Below are 21,645 nucleotides of genomic sequence, written 5' to 3'. Positions count from 1 at the left end.
TAGACCCTGTAGGTGAATGAATAACTTTAAACACCCAAAGTGACCTTGTAGGAAAGTAGAGATCACACATTAGCTTCTCTTATCTTAGCTTCAGGAAATAAAATAAACTGGAAATAGGCAGTACCAATAGTGACATACCATTTCTCCAAAACCTATTAAATGTGAATATCACAGTAGATAAACTTTCCAACTTTGGCCTGCATTATTTCTTCCTGGTGCTATTGTTGGTATTGTTAGATTAACATTTACAATGTTAATTTCCCAAAAAAACACAAATGCAGCACTGCTCATGCTGCAGTTAACTAAACTCAGCATGTGAAGACTGCTTTATAGCCCAATATAAAGGGTTGTATGAATAAAATATAGAAATGAATGAATGTGACAAAGCAAAATGTCATTGTCAGTTGTGTGCGACAAGGAAGGACAATCTACACATCTGCACAGATCAAGCTATACAGCCAAGAACACAGTATTCCACAGTTAAATATTTTATCTATATGATAGTGCCATTAAAGGAAATGGAAATGGTTCAAGGAAGTGATATAAAGCAACTGATAAGCTTTCATTGAGTTTCCATTGTTATGAGACAAAGTAAAATGCTAGCAATACTTTAAAAATGCATTACAAAATATAAGTGGAGAATTTGGGACTTATAATCAATCCTAGAAAATGTAAAGCACATTGTTATTAAAGTGCAACTATTTAACACTGGGCAAGCTTCATTTTCCCAACTTGCCATTAACTTAATCTGGGTCTAAGGAATAGCTTCCTTTCCCCCCCAAAAAACCCACCCACTTAATGAAACATTTTATTGCTGACATCAGTGGAGCTCTTCTTGGAAGTGTGAATCTGCTGCTTTTGCTGAACAATGCAGGACTGAAATTAAAACTGCAGATGGTGGAGAAACTAATACCGTTTTCAAAGTAAAAAGTTTGGAAATATTTGCTTAAATCACAACTAAGATGTGAAGATGTGCTGGTCCATGTCATAGGGTACAATCAAAGTTCAGCAGCATTTCACTCCTCGCCTTCCCCTGCCCCATCCTTAATACTTAGCCAGAGGAAAAGTTCTGATAGACCTTACAGCTTGCTTTCTACTTTGTGGGAGATCTATTTTAATAGGCCCTTACAATGGTATTCTAGTGTTAATTTTGAATAAGAATAAAAAATGATAGAGAAATAAAAGTAGCCTTTCCATCCTACGAAACAGGCAGAAATCTGGTGTTCTTTCCAAAGCTTTTGGAGTTAAATGTCACTGTAGATTGCTTTCTCTTAAGCCACCTGCCTGCTCAATCAAGTCCCTTATATACCTTGCTAAAAATTGAAAACTTCTCTTCCATATTCACTCATGGGGAATGAACTGCAGTACTTTGATCCTAAACCTGCTGTCCTTGGGTGAGAAGCCACCTTTTACCATTCTGAATTTTCATACAAGTCAAAGGATTTTTTTTGCAGGGGTGGCTATCTAAATTGGTAATGTGTAATTGTCAGTGCCTACGTATTTCAATTTATAAACATAGCCTAGTTCCCCAAAGCACACCTGGTTGGTTATTGCGCCATGAAAAGCGGAGACGACTGTAATTTAAAAGAGTGGCTTGCAAAGCTAATGCCTTCAGCAATTGAGCTGCTGAGTTAAAAGATTAGAATAGCCAAACGTTGCCAGGGGGAGAAATCACTCTTGGCTTCCTCAGCTGTAGATTCCTTCTCCCTTTTAAGTACGAAGAACAGCGTCTTTGTGCTGTAAGGCTACGGCGGCGCGCCAGTCGAGGCCCCTTAAGAAGCGAGGCGGGCAAACGACCCGAAAGTGGGGGGAGCCCAGACGCCCCATCTCGCCAAGGCGACGAGGGCTTTTGAAATATCAGCCTGTGATAGGTCACGGCGACGGCGGGGGTGGCCCTTTTCCAGCGTGTTCTAAAAGCCTAGGGCTAGCCGAAACCGTTTCGCGGTGCCTCCCTCGCGCGCTCCCTGTCCTTGAGCACTTGGTACGTTCCCATCTAACTCCAGGGGATAAATAGCGGCAAGCCAAGGCACCGGCTGCGAAGCGACGCGGGAGAGACTGGGCGCTTCCATTGTGCAACTCGAAGCAGGCTCGGCAAAAGCGCATCATGGATCATCCCGGGCAGACGGAATTGTGGAAGGCGCAGACGCTGGACGAGCTGATCCAGATCCTGCACCGGTTGTTTTCCGGAGACAAAGTCAATGTGGCAGAAGTGCAAACCTTAATGGAAACTTACGAGAGCAACCCGGAGGAGTGGCTCAAATATGCTCAGTTTGACCAGTTCAGGTAAACTCGGTGGGAATCAAGGAGATTAGTTCGCCTGAACAAGCAAGCGGGTGACAAGCTGGCTGGTTTATTACTGTAGGATAAGCTATTATCCGGGGAACGAAAAGCGGTCGATATGTGCTTTTAAAATGAGAGTCGCTTTGCTTGAAATGCCAAACGGACGTGATTTTCTTGGAGCATTTCATTAAGTTTGGTACAAAATTAGTGCGGATCTTTTAGAAATTAAATAGCAATCTACTCTCCAGGCGCACTTCTACTTTGTTTGCACGTTTGATGTTCGTAGGTGTTGGAAATCCAAATATCTTGCTCAGATTCCTTTCCGTGTATCTTTTAGCGTTTGCTACATAGGTAATTTGTTGCTAATAGCTAACATATGTGTTGTGCAGATAGTGGCTCCTTTTTTTTTTTAGCAGCTTGCATTCAGGCCAGCGGTTTGAGTTGCTCAAATCTCCTTTTTGAGAAGTGGGAGGCTGCGCAGCTTGGAGGTGGTTGGCACTTTAAAGATAAGACCTTAGAAACAGCTGGAATGAAAATGCCTACAGAAAACTTTTTGGCAGGCCTCCCAGGTGGACTAACTGGCAGCCCATCCCTTCAGCTGCAAGTACAGTGATGTGCACAAGTCTAGTTCAAAGCACCCCAGGAGTGGGTCAAGGTGACAGGATTAACACCAGGCTTTTGGGTCACAGCCTTTCTTGCTAGTTTGGGCTTCATTTTGTAGCTTGTGTGTTGGTGTGGTTTTTTTTGCACGACTACCCTGTTAGATCTTAAACTTTGACTGGTTTATCTTGCAACATTAGGGCTTTTCCAAAGTTGTTTTCCTCTTCTTTCTTGGACATTCCAGTCCATTTGAAATGGCACTCCATAGCAAAGTAATATGCCTGGTGGTGAAAATCTGGAGGCAGCCTAATAAAGGTAGAGTTAATGTGCCCTCCAGGTGGTGGTAGACCACAACTTCCATTATTACTGACCATTGAAAATGCTGATGGAGCTGTAGACCCAACAACAACTTCTCAAGGGCATCATATTACCTACTGTATTCCTGGCCTAAAACATGTGCCAGGAGTGGGGGTGAGGTGAAGGCACTAATGAGATGTCTACTGAATACTGTTCCAAATCTTGTGTCACAAAAGTCCTGTGCCTCCCTTAATTACTGGATAATCATCACTAATCATTTTTCTCAGAGGCCTGTTTCATAATCTGTAGTATTGAACAAGGCTAAATTCAGCCACTGGTAGCTGTTAAATAGTTGGTAATTCGCATCTACATTTCCTTTCCATATGGACTGCATGAAGAAATGTATCTGCACCAGCAAGCCCCTCTCTGGGAATTGTCAGTGCGTCAGAGTGACCAAAAAATATTGCAGCAATGTGAACAGTAATTCCCTCTCCATCAGCATTAGTACAACTGTTCAAACATTACATTTTAGCCTTAATCAAGAGCATGGATTAAGGCAGCTACCCTTTATTTGCAGTCTGAGGTTCACTGCCAAAAGTGAATTGTCACTTTTAAGCAGGGTTTTGCAAATGGTGCAAAGTCCACCTTATTTTTCTGGAGTTTTTCCCCTTGAAGAAAGAAATGCAGGTTATAAATATTTTTTTAATAACTGGCCACTGAACCACAATTTGACCATACTAATTTGAGTGTGATGGAGGATGAACTTGGATGACCAAAAGTGCCTCCAGCCACTTGGTAGGCTAGTTGTCTGTTACTTCCTGTCAAGTGGCAATGAGCAATAGAATATATCATTTATATGGCATTTTAAAATTTTAAAACAATCCACATCTATTATTATTACATAATTATATATAATATAAGCAGAAGCAGCATGCATCACCAGCTGGTGGTTTTCATTAATGATGATGCATGCTGCTGCTACTATAGTGAGTACATAATTGTACTGCACAAGCTTAGCCTATACCTGACTAGAAATCCAGGTATGAGCAATCACTGGCTATTTTCCTCTAAAGCTTGCCCAAGACATTACATGCACATCAGATGTGCCCCTATAATCATAATTGCATTGTTTATCCCTTAACCATCTTGAGTATAGGTACTCCTGCAATATACATGTATATGGTCACTTCATGGTGTTCAGGCTCTCCCCATATGTAATGTGGTGAAAATCACCAAAGCAACTTCAGAACTTGCTTCACTCAAATGGCTGCATGCACAGCAGTTTGTTTGAATAAATCAGCATGACTGTTGATTAACCCTTAATGCTGAAACTAAAGTATCTTTTTTATGGAGCTATTTATAGCGATTAGTGGAAACATAAAAGTGGGTTCTTCGGTTCATCCAGATTATCATGTGTGTTGTATAGGGTGTGCGGCACAAACTGAACCTTATCCCATGACCTTGTTATTTCCAGCTTCTGCCTCACTGAAGAGACCATAAACCATACAATGATCCACTGGATGGCACTGGGATCCTATTCTGATACTCTCCCTACAAAAAAGTGTGTGTGTGTTAATACATTTATAATTGGCTTAAATGCCAGTTTCTCTGCAAATGCATTTTTAGCAGAAGTTAAAACAGGTATTTCTTAATCCCATATCAAGCCTCCTCTCTTCTGGTTCCTGTTCTTTGGCACACTTTCCCTCTAAATGATTAACTTATGTAGGTGACAATAAGTCATCTTCAGTGTTTCTTTGTGAGCACCAGCAACAGAAAAGGCACATGAATAGCCAGTTCATTAGGGAGGCTGATAATCAGATCAAGAGGATGGCAGGGGCTCTAAGATGCAGATTCCACTTCTGCTTTTAGTTCAGAGTATCGTATTTGGGAAGGGGGTTAGGAGGGAGACTTAAATTCAATCTATTATGTGCTGCAAAACATACTGGATGGTCTGTAGCAGTCTGGCATACTTGCCTACTGAAGGCTGAATATTAGCAAAGTGGCTAAGAATAAAAAAGTAAAAACAATTCACAATGAATATTAAACACAGCAGATAAATTTCAGCTACCGGTAAGCTTTTTTTGTGAGTGTGTGGCTGTCAACCAGATGGTTGGTGTTTCGAGCCCACCCAGGAATGGCTGTGGGCCTGGAATCCTGCATTGCAGAAGGTTAGACCAGAGGGTTAGACTAGAGGACCTTTTGGGTTCCTTCCAATTCCGATTCTGTGATCTATGGCCCTGAAGACATGATAATTACTCACAGGAAAGCCTCCCTTGTAGGGGAAATATCCCACAACCAGACTGCCATAGCCCAGATCTGCGATGGTCCCCTGCCTGAAACCCCGAAAAGGTAGATAATAGTAAGCTAGATAGACCTATGATCTGCCTTGTTTGAAGGCCCCTTCCCATGGAATGTGGAAACAGTATGTTTCACCCTCTGAGTGCAGGCTGGGGTTCCCTTTGGGGGCTGCTAGGTGACCCCATTGGGGCGCCAGAGCAGCGCATCCACGGCGCCCGCAGCCCCGCCCCCTTTCCTTGCGCGTTCCCCGCCCCGCCCACTCCTTTTGACTGCTTTCTCCCGGCTTCTCCCAAGTGCCACGCATTGAAGGTTTAGAGGCAGAGGGAGGGCGGGGACCCGGTGGCCAATCAGAGCCGCTTTTGAGCAACACCCCTGAAGGGTTGGGCCAATGAGAGCTGGCTCGAGATAAATAGCAGCCCGAGCCTCCCGGGGAGGCTGGAACTCGTGTGCTTTTTTTGTACTTTTATAAGAATCGATGGAGGGGCGTTGGCAGTTCTGGAGGACAATGTCTAGTTCATAGGGCTGTGGCCCGCAAATGACTTAAGCAGCAGGCTATTACTGCGCGAATTGATCGGATGCGCCTTCTTGGTCGCTTTTTTGCAAATAAACTGCTTTCGAAATGTTAACGAGGAGGAAAACGAATGGCTGACATCAAGCCAGGTTTTTTTTGTTTTTCCTGATCTGTGTCAGGTTATTGCGTTCTCTAACAGATATTTTTGGGACAAGGAACTGGCAGCAAATCAGGGGCTTTCTGGCTTCCCAGCCTTCTGGAGTTTGACTGTTGGAAAGGTCCCCTTGGAACCCTCGTCTGCAAACTTGCCTCCACTGGATTGTGTACCGATTCAAACTTGCGTGCACACACCTGACCTTTAAAAGTGAAAACAGGGTGTGTCTACTGCACCATATTAAATATCAGGCTTTGATTTAATTATAAATCAGGTGCTATTGCTCAGTCCGCCGCACCCCACCCTCGCCCCCCTTTGCTGTATCCTTTAGTCTTTTTCATACCATTTCTAATCTTCGATTATTGTGCAACACTTGCTGTTGGCATTGTGAAACTAGTTTGTTCTTATCTTGCTTGGCAGAATTCCCTGTAAAGTTGGCTTTTTATCAGGAGGAGAGACTCTCACACACCCCACACACTTTGGATTTGCATATACGGTATATCTTCTGCAGAAAAGTAGCTTAAATGGTTGGGACCATTTGATAACAAGCTGTAAAAAAAATCAGTAACTTCCTTGTTGTTACAAAGCTTCTGTAGTTACAATCTCATTGCAGAAATTACCTCACCCAAGAAGTATTTGGGTTATGTTGTGCTTTTCCATTTATAGGTTGTGTTGCTGAATTTCATTTACAGAGTAGCTTGCAGATCCCAACCTCATATGTCTTCTTGGCTTTCCAATGCTTACCAAATGTTAGCCACCACTCTACACCCTAATTTATATCTATCTAGTCTTTTTCAGCATTCTTGAACTATAGCAATAGGATAAATGAAGCCCAGATATTTGGGCTTCAACCACATCTGAAATTAATGGGATTTACACCACAATCCAAATTTTTTTTTATTCAGTCTCACCGATTTCCAAGACCCACTGATCACACAACTGTGGGCCTGACTGACTTCTGTGCTTCCATGATGGCTGGGATTCAGAGCTACTTTAGCTATCTCATAAGGCCAGTGGGGTTTCTTTATTCATTTCCTTTGAATGGTGGACCACTATGCCATGTCACAAACCTTTGGAATCTTAAAAGTAAGGGAATGAGGACCTGCTCCTTGAGAAAGACATGTCCAGATTCCCTTAGGTACATGCAAAAATTGCATGGTTCCTTGCAATCCAATCAACAGAGAGAAAAGGGGACCGTAGAACATGCGTTGCATATGCAAGATTCTGGGTTCCATTCTTGACATCACGCAGGGCTGGGAAGGGCTCTTGCCTTAAATACTGGAAAGCAACTGCCAGTCACTATAGTACTGACCTAGGTAAGGACCAATGGTTCGACTTGTATGTGTATATATAATGTACTACTAACTTAAATGGTTTGTTGAGGCAGACAGATGCCAACATCTAACATAGATTTATAAAGTACCAAGTCTGTAATCACCGGAATTGAATTCCTGAAATTTGTTACTTAAGACTTACAGCCTAGTTTTTTAATAATTTGTATTTTACACAAAAGTTAATTCTTGTTGACTTTTCATTTGATTCTGTTCACTCTCCTTTTTATGAGAAAGATCCTGGCAAGGATACAACTCACTCAGCATTGTAAACCACTGTGATATATTTTTATGACCCTTATGTGATAAAGGTATAAATATATTGCAGTTTTAGGATGCTACTGACTGAAAGAAAATAGGTCAGAATATATGGACAAGTGCAAGAGTGTGTTTATGTGTATGTGTGGGTTTTTTTCCTTAAAAGATAAAACTTGGGAGAAATGCAAGCACTTCACCTATATTATTAGATATATTATCTCAATGAACCTTAGAACTACCCAGTAAGGTAGCAGAGTATTATCAAGATAATTTGTATGCAGTAGGGACAAATTGTTCAAAACAATGCAGTGAGTAGAACTGTCATACAGCTCAATCAGAAAAGATTACTAGATGGTTGGGGTAGGGGAGCAGGCTGGAAATTAGCAACCATTAATTTTTTAAATTTGTATATACTGTTCTTAACATCTGTTTCTGCTTCTCAGTGATGGCTCTTAAAATAAAACCATGTATCTTATTCTTTCAGGTACACAAGAAATCTTGTGGATAAAGGAAATGGAAAGTTCAATTTGATGATCTTATGCTGGGGTGAAGGCCATGGCAGGTTTGTGGCTATATATATTTTCCCCATAATATAAAGCTGTACAGGCAGAGGGCCTTCTTGGTAGTGGCACCTGTCCTGTGGAACGCCCTCCCATCAGATGTCAAGGAAATAAACAACTATCTGACTTTTAGAAAACATCTGAAGGCATGTATTGTAGCCTTATATAGGCGGTATATTATAAAATTCCATTAACTGTAACCTTTCCAAAAGCTTTGAGTGGTTCCCTGCATGATTTTTTTTTTAATCCAACTATTTAAAACAAAACCAAAGCAGTACACAAGCTCTTAAGGGTCCATATTTGCATATTTGATTGTTTCAGTTAATCAGTGTTTAATCTCTGGATTCCTTACACTTTTTAAAAACACTTTAAAAGACCCTGTGAAAAGGTGAATATGGCTTTGTGAGTAACCCAAGTTCTGTGTGTGATCCTGCTCAGGGAAGGGTGGGGCAGGTGAATATGTCATTGACACAAGGGCTGGCCAATCAACACTGTGCAGATCCAGCCTCATCGGCAAGCCTGAGGTACCAGATTTCCCAAAGTCCCTTAAAAAAAAAGGTCGTATGTTATTGTTCTGAGAACCATTTCTCTCTATGTACTAGATATATATGCCCTTTTTCTCTTGCCTCTGCAAAACAGACAATTATCAGACATCTCTTAAGCCTGAGGAATGTGATGCTTCTTTGTCAGAGCAAACTGTTGTAGAACCACTTGGTGACTTCCTTCTTTGTGCTTTCTTACAATGGTAGTAGGTTTTTCATTGCTCTATGTATGTTAGCCCCAGTGTTTTACTAAAGGGGCATTGTGCTGTCTCTGCCTCTAGTCTAAAGCAGGGTTTGTCAAGTGAGAGAGTTCCCCCTCAGAACCCCAATTTTGTAAATCAATAAGATCTGGTCAATGTACCCTTGACAATTCCCAGAACACAATGGGTGGCATTCAGTTAAGTTATATTCAGAGTAGACACATCAAAGTTAATGGATCAAAGTTAGTCATGTTCATTCATTTCAATGGCTCTACACTGACTAAAATTGCATGCTACCCAATATGCCAAACTTTGGGGTTCAATGGCCTCTGCAGCTGTTGCATTGAATCCTGAAATGCCCTGTTTCCATTTGGGTAAAATGCAGTCTTGTGATGCAATGATTTAAGACTCTCAGGATTGTGGAAGTGAGGAGTTCCGTTTTCACAAAAATGTAATTTGCACTAGGAAATCTACAGGTGGTGTTTGCTTAACCCTTCTCCCATCCCACTGCTTTTCCTTACAGTTGGGATTCCCAGATGTGTTTTTGCTGTACCAGGAAGCAAAAACTGCTGGCACGGGGATTCAGTAGATGGGGAAGGGTGACACTTTCCTGGCTGCTTCCTTTCTTCTGAAAATATGTGCAGGTGTATACACACACCCCTAAATAGCAAAGAAAGAGTAGCTCAGATTCCAAGATTTGTGTTAACCTCTAGCTACCCAGATTCATCAGAGAATATGCTGGGGGGCAGTAAAAGATACCTGGGGAGGGGATGGAGCTTGTGTTTGTCTTCATACAATTACAGTTATGGACAGTGAGAAATAGCTGAACTATAGGATTCCTTTGGTACTAGTTAAGCTGGCAGAGAATATACTTTTGGATGCTAGGAAGTTCAGGAAATGATTTTGGGAATAAGTTTGTTATCATTGCGTATTATTATTATTATTATTATTATTATTATTATTATTTCACTTTTAATCTAGTGTCCAATGAGCCTTCAAGGGGTGGGGTGTCTTTATTAACAATACTGTTACCTGCCTTTAACTCCTAGGTCGCTGTGAACCTTACATTATTACCTGTGATCCCTGTGCTTGGTTTGATCCTGGAGCACGCACACACACACACATACATACCCTAAGCCAATTTGGGAGGACATGGGTGGAGAAGGGGGAAGCCCATTACACAAGTAGAACTTTTTGTGCTGATGGGACTCATTAGGTGAACCCACAAAGCATAAACAAGTTCTCTTAATAAATCTTGTTATGACCCGATCTGGGGCGAGTCTGCACAAAGATTACTGAAGTGAAAACCAATAATGAACAAGAGTTTCAGCCTCCCCTAATGAGGAGCGGAAGCACATCTGGCACATTGTTATGCAGATTTATCTAGGGCTGCCTCGCCCTGTCCCACTTGTGACCATTCAGACTAAATAGACAACTTACCCATGTATGGTAGCCTACTAGAGGCCGAATAAATAACTTGCTTTTGCTGCCTTTCTGTGACCACAGAAAAAAACAACGTGCTTCTGCAGGCAACCGTATGTGACTGTTGGGCTGTATTGAGCTTGGTGGCAGGTCACAAACTCTGCAAACCTGACATAGGATCATTACTTTTTTCAACACTGCAAGCTAATGACTCAGTTTGAATGTAATGTTGGGCCACAGTTTACTGCTACAGGAATGAACCTACAGAAGAATTTTCAGGTTAACCTCATTTTATCATTGCATCTGACAAGGGCAAACTGTGGCCAGTTAAAACTGATATACTGAAACAAGCCTGGGTCAAACCATAGTTTATTATTCTAGTTTAATGCAACAAACCACAGTTTCAACTGAGTTCAAAGGCTAGATATAAGTCAAAATTGGTTAGCTTAAACCAGGAAGTGAGTGTTCCTAATCTTCTGCTAGTGGCCATGCCGAAGGAGGAATGCTTGAGTTCAAGGTTCGTTTAGCTAGCATTGTGCCCAAACTGGGCTGTTGGTTATCTGTGGTTATTCTCCAGAATTGCACTCCAAGTTTCTGCCAAGTGCATTGTGGTTTGTGAGACAGATGAGCAGCTGCTTAAAAATAAGAAACCACAGCTTGTTTTAATTTGTTGCACAAGCAGCACCAGTTAGTCAAGGAGTCAATTAAATCTGAATGGGGGAGTGACAACGTGGCGTTTCCCCCCCTGCTCCAGAATATAGCCAGTAACAGCGAAAGAACACTGCCACATATTTTCCAATGGAAAAATATCAGTAACTGTTTTGAATCGAGTTCATGATGTAAAAGAAAATTATTTTATGTATCTGAAATGAGAAGTTTCATCTCTGGAGGTAGTGGTGCTTTTTTGTTAGAGGGTTAGGTCCGAAAGCCAAACATAAATATAGCATCGGTTTTTATCTTAAATGGAATTAAATTCAATGGACAACTATAATAGAGCTTCCAGGCAAAAGGTTGTGTAAGTAACAGGCAGGCTGTGTCTGTACTCTTGCTACCCACAAGCAACATAGAGACTGCCAGTTCTAGTGGTGGTTGCTGTTGATGAGTAGCATAGTACTAGCCAGCAACATTCACCTCTCTTGCCCTCAATTCATACAAATTAGTGCCTCTTCACTGAGGCACCATTTCCCCTTCACTTCTCATTCATACACACTGTGTAAATGCTGGTCAAGTAGCTCCTGCATTGCAGCCCAAATCCTTTCCCAAGTAATGCCTTTGAGTTATGGTCCTATTGAATTCCTATCTAGACATACCCAGCCATTGCCAAAGAACAGATTATTAGCAAATTTTGTCAGTGACATCACAGTGTGTTTCCTCAAAATCCTCAATAGCTGCAGTCTCTTTTCATATTTGCAGAAATTCTAATATTTCCCTTTAAATCTGACTCTTTTTTCACTTTAACTTTTTTCACTTTCATCCCACTTTCAAGACCACTATAAAATGATGTGGGCAATAACAATATTTCTCTTGTATTAGATGTACAACACAGTAAGCCCTATTGACTTCAATGGAGCTTACTCCCAAATAAATGGGGTTAGGGTTGCAGCCATAATCATTTTATGGTACATTATGTTTATACTACAGTCAACTTGCAACTTGCACACATTTAACTTACTCGATTGCAGCTTTATGTGCTTAGCGGCCAACCAGCTGACACAGCACAAATTAAATGCATGTCAGAAAGCTTAAAAGCTCTCTGTTTTGCGTGGGAAGCCTGCGGGCTTCAGAAAAGGATGCTTGCATGGGGGCAGTTTCAGGATTGTTTTGATCATATGCAATTTCAGCTTTACGTGCTATCCGCAGAACACAACCCTTATGCAAGCTGAGTGTCAGCTGTATATGTAAAAGTACAACAAAGATATCAGCCCTGCTAACTTCATAATGGTATTTTTTGTGTTTGTGTACATATACAGCAGTATCCATGATCACACAGATTCACACTGCTTTATGAAAATGCTTCAAGGAAATCTAAAAGAGACGCTGTTTGAGTGGCCTGGCAAAAAGGGGACTGGAGAGCTGCTGAAGAAATCCGAAAGGGTTTTGAAGGAAAACCAGTGTGCTTATATTAATGGTAAGCCCTTTCGTTTTGGTTCTTCGTAGATACCCTAATAACCTTATAACTTCTTGGCTAGACGTTTCAAATCTTGGAAGGTAAGGGTTTTTTTTTTTCATTTCTTGGATAAAAGAATAGGGCACATGGGGACATTTCATGTTATAGAATAAGTCTAATCTTTCCTCTGCTGATAGCCCACTTCGTTTCTTCCTTATATCTGAACTACTGTGTGCAGAATTTAGAGTTTACAAATTAGGCATAAGATTCCTGTGCATAGTGTTGCTGACCTTGACTGGTACTCCTTTTAAACTCAGAGACCTATTGTAATAGATGCCATGGAATGGATTTTAAATGCTGCTACAAGCACCATGGTTGCATGCAGCACTTCCAAAAAAGTTATTTATCCTCATCTGTTTTTAGGACCTTCCATTATATCCCACCAACCTTTGTGGTGGTTCTGAAAACTGAGATGATAGGTAGAGCTCCCCTCACCCCCCCAAAAAAAATTTAAGCACTGTAGCAAGTGTATTGATCACAAAAAACCAGAGACCCCCAAGGTAGTGTCTGTAGGCAAAAAAAGGGCTGTGGTAAGGAAGAAATACTAAAGCTTCATCGACAATTTTTGGAACAGGATCCTCACCTGGGGCTGACTGCAACATTGTCTTCAGTCTACTCCCCAGCCACATCCTTCCAGCCATTTTCTGGCATGGCTGTCAACAGCACTGGAACAGACCTGTACAGTACCTGTTTTAGAACCAATGGATAGCATCCATCGCATTAGTTGCTTATTCTGCACTCACCATGGATTAAAATGGGGACTTTAACACCTCACAACTTTAATCATACACAGTGGATTTTCACCCAAGTCATGGAGAGGCAGACTCTTGTAATATTTGGGAATTTTTGACATAAACTTAACAGACAAGAGAAGGAAGTGAAAATACGGTATGTTTGGGTCGCAAAAGGAGCATCAGAACTGAGTGAGGGCTGCACTTCAAGGCAAAATATTCAAAGTATTGTATCTCAGTTCTGTTTAGAATTTTGTGAAACGGCCAATTTATCATGCTTACCACCCAGATTCTCCATGCTTTGATTTCAGGTGGGATTAATTATTTTGACTTTGAGGATTAGAATGTCTGAGCTTACATGGAGTGGACTGGTTATTTTTGCATTGGGGATTCCATAACTGTTAGCTGCCTTGGGCTTTTTAAAATAAAAATGTGGAGTATGAATGTAACCAATAATAATAAATAATGGTAGAACATGATTTGATCCTTCCATCTTACAGAAGCCATCTTTGCCAAGATAATGTCAAGATGGCACATGCCACATTGGCCTTAGTTGATCTTGGTTATTTTCAGTTGTGGTTTATTCTTGTATGCCAAATGAGAAAAATGTCCTCTCTGCATTTCCCTGGGGAAACAACTTCAGTTCAATACTTGGCGCACACACACCTCTTACAAGGAACTAAAATCTCAGCTATGTTTTTTCCTCTCTGTTGTTTTCATGTCCAAACACTTTGATTTGGAATGAAATCAAAAACAAATGATGTATGCACACAAGCAACTTTGAACATTGCCGAAAGGCATTGTCTCTTCTTTCTGAACATCTTCAAACTAAAATAGTTGCTACACAGAAAGGTATGCCAAGCAAAAAGGGGGGTGGAATCACATGTATGGGAGTGTGTTGCTTATGAGACTTTACCACAAATGGATGTCCACAACTTACAGCTCAAAGATGGGTAGCTGACAATTTGGCTTCCTTTATACAATATTAATTCAACTATAAGCTTTGCATTAAGCCAGCTCATGTGTTCAGATTTTATAAAGCAACAATAATATGTTTACTGATGCTAAGGTAGCACCTGAAGATTGTCAAGTTTTGTGGATTTTTTTGGATATCAAAATATGGTACCATATTTGAAAGACCTGTTTATGACATCACAATGGTAAATAACTTGATATCTTTACATAAGGCATTAAAATGGCTAGTTATACTTAGAAAAGGCAGAACCAATTACTGGAAGAATAAAGACTTCACCCCAAAAGAATTATTTCTTTCATCATAGGGCTAATGTCCTTACTATCTGCTTAAAATACAGTTTGGGGAATCTTTTAAGTGAGAGAGCCCTTTGCTCCTCTGCACAACGCTCCAGGTGAAGCATTCCAGTGAGAGGCAGGACTAGAGGCAAAAGTGAGGAGACCAATGGATGTGACCCATTGCACAATGAGCTACATTCCAGCACCATGCAAAGGTCAGCGTTGTTACACATCCCCATGAGCAAGAGTTGGAGGACACATTTCAGCTTGGCAAAAGAACTCACCTGGTGAAGGTGAGGCCTAGAGAAGCCTGATGGCTAGTTAAGAGAAGCTTGGCAGGGCCCTGAGAATTTCCAAACTTGATTTAAAATATAGCATCTTTCCCAACCCAAGTTCTTGGAAAAATAATGGTCTTCTCTATTTCATTTATTTTCCTTAGAATTTTTATAACATCTTTAAAAGAGAATACTGCATTTGTACTGGTGGCAGATGATCAAATTGACAGCACTTGAGATCTCACTAACATTCATGGAGACATCCTGTTGGCCTTTATCAGACTATAACTATGCAAAATTCACCTAGATTTTTAATAGAAGCTAGGCATTTTACTTTATTTTATTTTAAAAGATCCTAAAATTGAGGGTAAAATTGTTGGATAAATTATCTAACCCAGTGCTCTTGTGTTTTCTTTCGTTAGACTGCATTGGCTTACACCGTGTGGAGAACCCAAGCCATACGGAAACCGCTGTTAGTCTCCATTTGTACAGCCCACCCTTTGAATCTTGCTACACTTTTGACCAAAGAACTGGACACAAGCAAAAAGTTAAAATGACATTTTATAGTCAGTTTGGAGAAAGGACCCCATATGTAAGTATACGGATTTGCACCTTGCCTGTACCATTTAGCTGATCACTGCAACCTTCCTATGATAAGAAGGCAGCTCTTGGCTGATGCTAATAAATGAACACCTTGTTGGAGGCCCGATACATTACTTTATTATTTATTAAATTTGTATACCGCCCTTCATCCAAAGATTGCAGGGTGTTTCACAACATAAAAATAAAACATTCATTGGATTTCTGATGAGTTGCAAATCTGCTGGAGCAGGGACCAGAGCAGAGGGCCATGAACTGCCATGTTGTTCTGGAAGGAAAGGAGATGCTGCAAAGAAGCCAACTTGGGAATCAATAAACCAGTGGCATAGCTAGGGGTGCACTGGGAGTAAATTGCCCTGAGCAGCATTTACTTTTGAGGGCAGTACACCGGAGCCCAAGCTGGCGCACAAGCCCAGCATGGCGCTCTCAAAAGCAGCGCGGGGCTGGACTCACAGCACGCCCAAGCTGCTGTATTCCCTTTGGTGCCCCGCCCCCACAGCATGCCCCACCCCTAGGGCACGGCATGCGCGCCCCAGACGCCGTCAGGCCTCATTATGCCACTGCAAAAAAAAAAAAAAAGACTTGCAGGGCTAGGAGCTCCAGGATGGAGCATTTGTATATTTGCCTAAGAGTTAAAACATAGCTAAATATATTCTGCAATTTCCCATTAAAAATACACAGCAAACTAAGATTTGATTTAAATGTTCAGCTGCAGCTCTTCCCACAGTGTCAGACTGCCAGAAGAGTAATATTTTTAAAACTATTAAAATTTCAAGGGGAAAAAACAGCAACCCCAAAAGCTCTCTGAACATAGGAAACTAGCCTTTTGTTAAATGTTTATGCTAGAATTCTTATCCCAGACACTGTAGTTCTCCTTTGGCAGGGCTTTGCCCTGTGGGAATATTAAAAAATGAGGTAATTTTATCTTCAGTTTTGAAAGGGCTGTTCCATGTAATGTTTATGAACATGTGTAGTGGAATGAAATGAGAGCATGTGGATATTTTTCAAGCAACTTTTAATGAAGGCTTTCCTATAGTGTCTTTTACAGCAGCCACTTCATGAGGCTGCCCCCTATACTATTCCTCAGAGGCCTGTATTAGGACTTTTATATCTGCCAAGTGTTTTAGCCTCTAGTCCTTTTCCTCTGCTTTGCTGAGATCCTTCACTGCTCTGCTTGCTGCAAATGACTGTTACACCATAGTGCTGATTTCAGCCTTCAGTAACATCCCCAAAAGTCTTTGGGCATAAGAAGTATAAGTAAATTCCAAACCCACCCAGGTATGAAAAGAGTGTTGGAGCACAGGACCAAACAGCAAAAAACTATCAAGTGGGAGCCATGGCAGAATTTAGTTACCCTCTATTCACTCACAAGTTTTTAGATTTTGTACCTCAGAGACTTCTTTACTTGAAATAACTGAAAAATCTAGACAACAACGATTCTCTCTTCTTTCTAGGCAACATCAGTTTCACAAGAGAACAACTGAAAAGCACAAGGCCGGCTGCATGGTTTATTATTTGAACTGGAGCAGAAGGATTGTATGATTGATGCCAGTACCAAGCTGTGTCTGAATAATCTCTATGTAGGACAACAGTAGAACGGCTATTTGGTCAAGTAGTTATCATTCATGATTCCTGTCCTCTTGAACACTAAAAGGAGTAGTGCCATTTATTGCTGCAGAGTTCAAATGACTCTCGCAACCTACCATAAAACCAGGGTCCTTTCCCCACCATTTCTACTTTTGAGACTGTGTACACAGACGTCAGCATTTGGGCTTTTAAGTATGACTTGACTTTCTTAACAGCCCTACCTGTTTGAATGTATGCCATTTTTACTAGTAATGTAACTTCTTGGTGTCATCTGTACTGTGTACTGTATACTGTTAGCAGATTCATTTTAACCAGGGTTCAATGATTTGTTGGAACTTTTAAAATGTTTTTGTGCATCTTAAAATCTTATGTGTAAGATCTGATTTATTTTTTTTAAACGAAAGAATAAAATAGGAGCAATAATGTCTTGTACCAACACTTATGTCCTGGAGAAAATGTTTGTTAATATCTGTTAAACGTTAATGATGTTGAATGGGATCAATTTTTAGTTTTTAAAGTGATTTGTATCATAACTTGCCCCAAAACCTGAATAAAACTGAAAACGGGAACACTTTCTCATTTTTGTCCTGTAGCATAATTTAGCATAATTGATGGCTTGCTCATCTGTCTGTTAAACAAACCCTTTCATGGTTTCCAGATGCTGGGTTAAGGCCCCATCATGCAAAAGGTGAATATACAGCAACTCGCTGGTGTGCCAGAGCTCCAACATTTGGGTTGGGTTAGTGTTGTTGAATTTTTGGGAGTGATGACATATTCCTGCCTTCTTTCTCTCCTAGAACATGCTATTTTCAAATACAGATAAATGCTTAAGAGCATCAGCTGGATAAGTATATTTTCTTACTTAGAATACATGCTTCCAGTTCTGTGTTTGAAAAAAGAGCATTTGTCTGCATCAGATGCAATCTAAGCTCCACGATTACATTACAAATCAGATTGAATAGGCTGTTTGTGAAAAACAGAAATTTGATCAGCTTTGGGAAACTTGTGGAAAGGTACCTGCTACAGTAGGAACACATCACATACCCTGCAGACAATATTACTCTGCCATTTGTGATCAGCTAATCTGCCACTTTTTTAGGAATGTGCTGAAGGGATATAAGTGTTATGTCAGACTTCTCGACTGATTAGTCCAGCTGTCGAACATGGTGTGTTAAGAATCAGCCATTCATTCCAGCTATGCTGCATTTATTGTTGTTTAGTCTTTTAGTCGTGTCTGACTCTTCATGACCCCATGGACCAGAGCACGCCAGGCACTCCTGTCTTCCACTGCCTCCCACAGTTTGGTCAAACTCATGCTGGTAGCTTCGACAACACTGTCCAACCATCTCGTCCTCTGTCGTCCCCTTCTCCTAGTGCCCTCCATCTTTCCCAACATCAGGGTCTTTTCCATGGAGTCTTCTCTTCTCATGAGGTGGCCCAAAGTATTGGAGCCTCAGCTTCAGGACCTATCCTTCCAGTGAGCATTCAGAGCTGATTTCCTTCAGAATGGAGAGGTTTGATCTTCTTGCAGTCCATGGGACTCTCAAGAGTCTCCTCCTATGCTGCATTACTTTTTTTTTTAATGGAGTGACATGCTTGGGACTAGAATAAGCATGTCATACCCTTTTGATCAGGTGTGGGACCCATCTTTCTTGGCCATAGACTATGCTTGCTAGGGGTGATAGGAATTGTTCAGCAACATCTGCAGGGTCAAAGCTTCCCCAGCCTTGTTTTTGAATAACCAATACTGCCATCACAGCTATTCATTTTTGCAGCTGGAAAAAAAAAGATCTAACGCTAACTTTCCACTGGAGACAGCTGGTGGAGATGAGACAGAGGCTACACTGTTTGACTGCTTCTTGTTTGCTCTTCTTTTATCTGCTTCCATTTTCTCAAAAGTGGCATGTGTGCAGGTGGGTGGAGAATGAATTTATGCCATTAGTCAGCAAGTGCAGAATGGGTAAGGAGGTACTCTTCACAGTAAACATTTGTTCTTCACCTCTACTTGTGCCTTTCGTCCTTGGCATTGGCTTGGAGAGCTGAAATCTGGAGCCTAGCAATGTGTTTTTCTCTTTAAGCTAAAAGTACACCCTGTTCATTTGCTAATTCTTTTCGCTTATTTTTGTAGCCTCTCCCAAGCCTGGGAGAAAGTTGTTTGCTCTGCTGGGGTGCAGCTTTACCAAGGTTAAAACATGCAATCTGCTTGTGATTACTCTCTGGAATTACATGTTGAAATGCTTTTTTATTACATTGTTTGGCACTTTCCTGTCTTGAGCAATCTAAGTTAGAACATTCTGAGTTTGAATGAAATGGAAAGCCAGCAGCAAGGACCCATTACACCACCAACCCAAAACCCATAAAGGGGTGGTGGTGGCTAAAATGCAGTCCTCCAGGCATTGTTGGACTATAACACCCATCAGCCCCAGCTATTATAGCCAATCGGGGATGATGGAAGTTTAGTCCAACAACAACTGGCAGGCCAGATGGGCTCCACCCCTGCCTTAAAGTATAAATGATTCTAAGTCAGATTAATGCCAGCTGCTATGGAAATGGAAAATGAAATACTTTTATATTTACAGAACAGGCATGCCAACAGGAGCTGGATTATGTGACTAATATGCCACTAAAGCAACCCGCTAAGTGACTTTATGATATGATTTTACGGTGACCTTTGTAAATGTTTGCAGCAATGGGCCTCCAGCAGTTGTTGCAAGTCACAAGAGGACCATGCATACCAGGGATGGAGAACCTTTCTCAGCCTCCAAGGGCTACAATCCCCTTCTTAGCAACCTATCGGTAGCCACATACCAAAGGGAAAAGTGGACAGAGCAACACATTAATTTTACCCTTTGCACAGTAGGCTGGTTTCTACACATACTCATGTACCGCTTTTCTTCTTTCATCCAGGCAAGCAAGCAAGAGGCGTCATTGGAGTTCAGGGGCAGATTCCAGCCAGCCAGGCAAGGGTACTCTCAAAGAGCATGGAATTTGCTTCAATAAGATGTAGCAATGGCCACCAACTTGGATGGCTTTAAAAGAGGCTTGGACAAATTCATAGAGGCTATCAATAGCTACTAGGCACAGTGACTGTGCCCTGCCTCCAGTATGTTTCTGAATACTACTGCTGGAAACAGGAGGCGGAAGAATGCTGTTGTGCTCAAATCCTGCTTGTGGGCTTCTCATAAGCATCTGCTTGGCCACTGTGAGGACAGGATGCTGCTCTAGATGGGTCACTGGCTTCATCCAGCAGGCTCTTACATTTTAAAGTGCCATCTAGAGAGGTATGGAGGGCCACACCAATATATTCAACAGGACTTACTGCTGAGAGTATTGATGCTTAGGACTGTGCTGTTAATTTTTAGCAAGATCCTGCAATTGAGAGAGAGGCAAGAGGAGATTTGGAATTCTAGATTGCGTAAAGGATTATATGGGTTCTGTAAAGTTACATTGGTGAGTATGGGCCTAGCAGTTCACTGATCAAAGGGTTATCAAACCAAAAGTGTTCTGAAAAGATAAAGTTTTTCCTAAAGTGATAACGAGAACTGTGGGATAATCCTATCAGTGTGTGAATAGTACTCTCTGCAGTCAGTTTTTACAAAAATGATACACATCTTGTTGAACTGGAAGGGTGATCAGTCACTCACAGGAGAATGTAGTTAAACTACTTTTCCAGTGCACACATAAATGGTCTGATGGAAGTAAAAGCAACTAGTTTTTATCAAGCTGACCGATATGGATATCACTGGATTTTATCCATTAACTTTCCCTCAATTTTTGTTGTAAACTTACTTTAACATGAGTAGTAAGACTACATAAATATGTATACTCTCCCCTGAACTTTTGAAATATAGGAAATAATATTTTCCCTTTCAATATTTATATTTTCTTAAACAGTTCCACCCAACTTACTTTTTTGTATCCATTTTAATTAGGTAAAGATTCCACAAATGATGCTTTAACCACAAGGGCATTCTTGCTTCGGAAATTTGTCAGAAAACAATAAAAATATAACTGCATCATTCAGAATGTGATCAAATTAGATTTTTACATTTTTCAGCTCACTATGTGGATTTTAAAATTTTGGTCAAGTGCTTTGAAAGTAAGCGGATATGTAGTACAAAACTTTTGAGAGTGGGTAGGTAAAAGATACAAAGTAGCAAAAACATTTCTCTGTTTATTCTGATCAATAAAAAGCACTTGTAACTATCTACTTCTGTATAGGAACAGGGCTGGAATGTCTAACTGGCTTTTTCTCTTTTCAGGGTCTATGTAAAGTATTTCATTACAAGTATTTACAAAAGAAGTTAATAACTTGACTGAGAGCAAAGCAAAGTCTTTGTTTGAGTGCAGTATTAAATTGCAAACATGTGTTTTGTGTCAGGATCTTAGGTTTGCTCATTGGCTAAGGGAAAAAACCAGATTTCACTTGTTGGCATGTGCTCCTGTATCACATATAACTTTGACTGAACAAATGTCTGAACAAAACCTGAAAACCAAACAGTAACAGCACAGCAAGATTTGACTTGCTTTAAGTGGCAAAGGAAATTCTTTGCTTAGCCTGAGAACATTGTACTGTAAATC

General features: G+C 40.9%; 1 protein-coding gene and 1 long non-coding RNA gene across 2 annotated transcripts in view; one reads left to right on the top strand and one right to left on the bottom strand.

Moving 5' to 3' along the window:
* The first annotated feature begins 1,841 nt into the window (after positions 1 to 1,841).
* On the top strand, positions 1,842 to 17,640 carry CDO1 (cysteine dioxygenase type 1). Its single transcript, XM_053407982.1, has 5 exons — positions 1,842 to 2,283; positions 8,214 to 8,291; positions 12,424 to 12,581; positions 15,300 to 15,469; positions 16,932 to 17,640. The coding sequence occupies exons 1-5, from the start codon at positions 2,105 to 2,107 to the stop codon at positions 16,959 to 16,961; spliced, it is 615 nt and encodes a 204-aa protein (XP_053263957.1). The 5' UTR covers positions 1,842 to 2,104; the 3' UTR covers positions 16,962 to 17,640.
* LOC128423159 (uncharacterized) overlaps positions 10,806 to 21,645 on the bottom strand; it is a 30,991-nt gene continuing 20,151 nt past the window's right edge. Inside the window, exons 2-3 of the long non-coding RNA XR_008332692.1 lie at positions 13,204 to 13,307; positions 10,806 to 11,085 (exon numbers count right to left, since the gene is read on the bottom strand). This is a non-coding gene — a long non-coding RNA (uncharacterized LOC128423159). The remainder of the gene's footprint in view (positions 11,086 to 13,203; positions 13,308 to 21,645) is intronic.

The sequence above is a fragment of the Podarcis raffonei genome, chromosome 11 (assembly GCF_027172205.1).
Source record: "Podarcis raffonei isolate rPodRaf1 chromosome 11, rPodRaf1.pri, whole genome shotgun sequence".
Taxonomy (NCBI): domain Eukaryota; kingdom Metazoa; phylum Chordata; class Lepidosauria; order Squamata; family Lacertidae; genus Podarcis; species Podarcis raffonei.
Note: the sequence above shows the minus strand (reverse complement) of the source record. Positions and strands in the feature narration are given on the sequence as shown.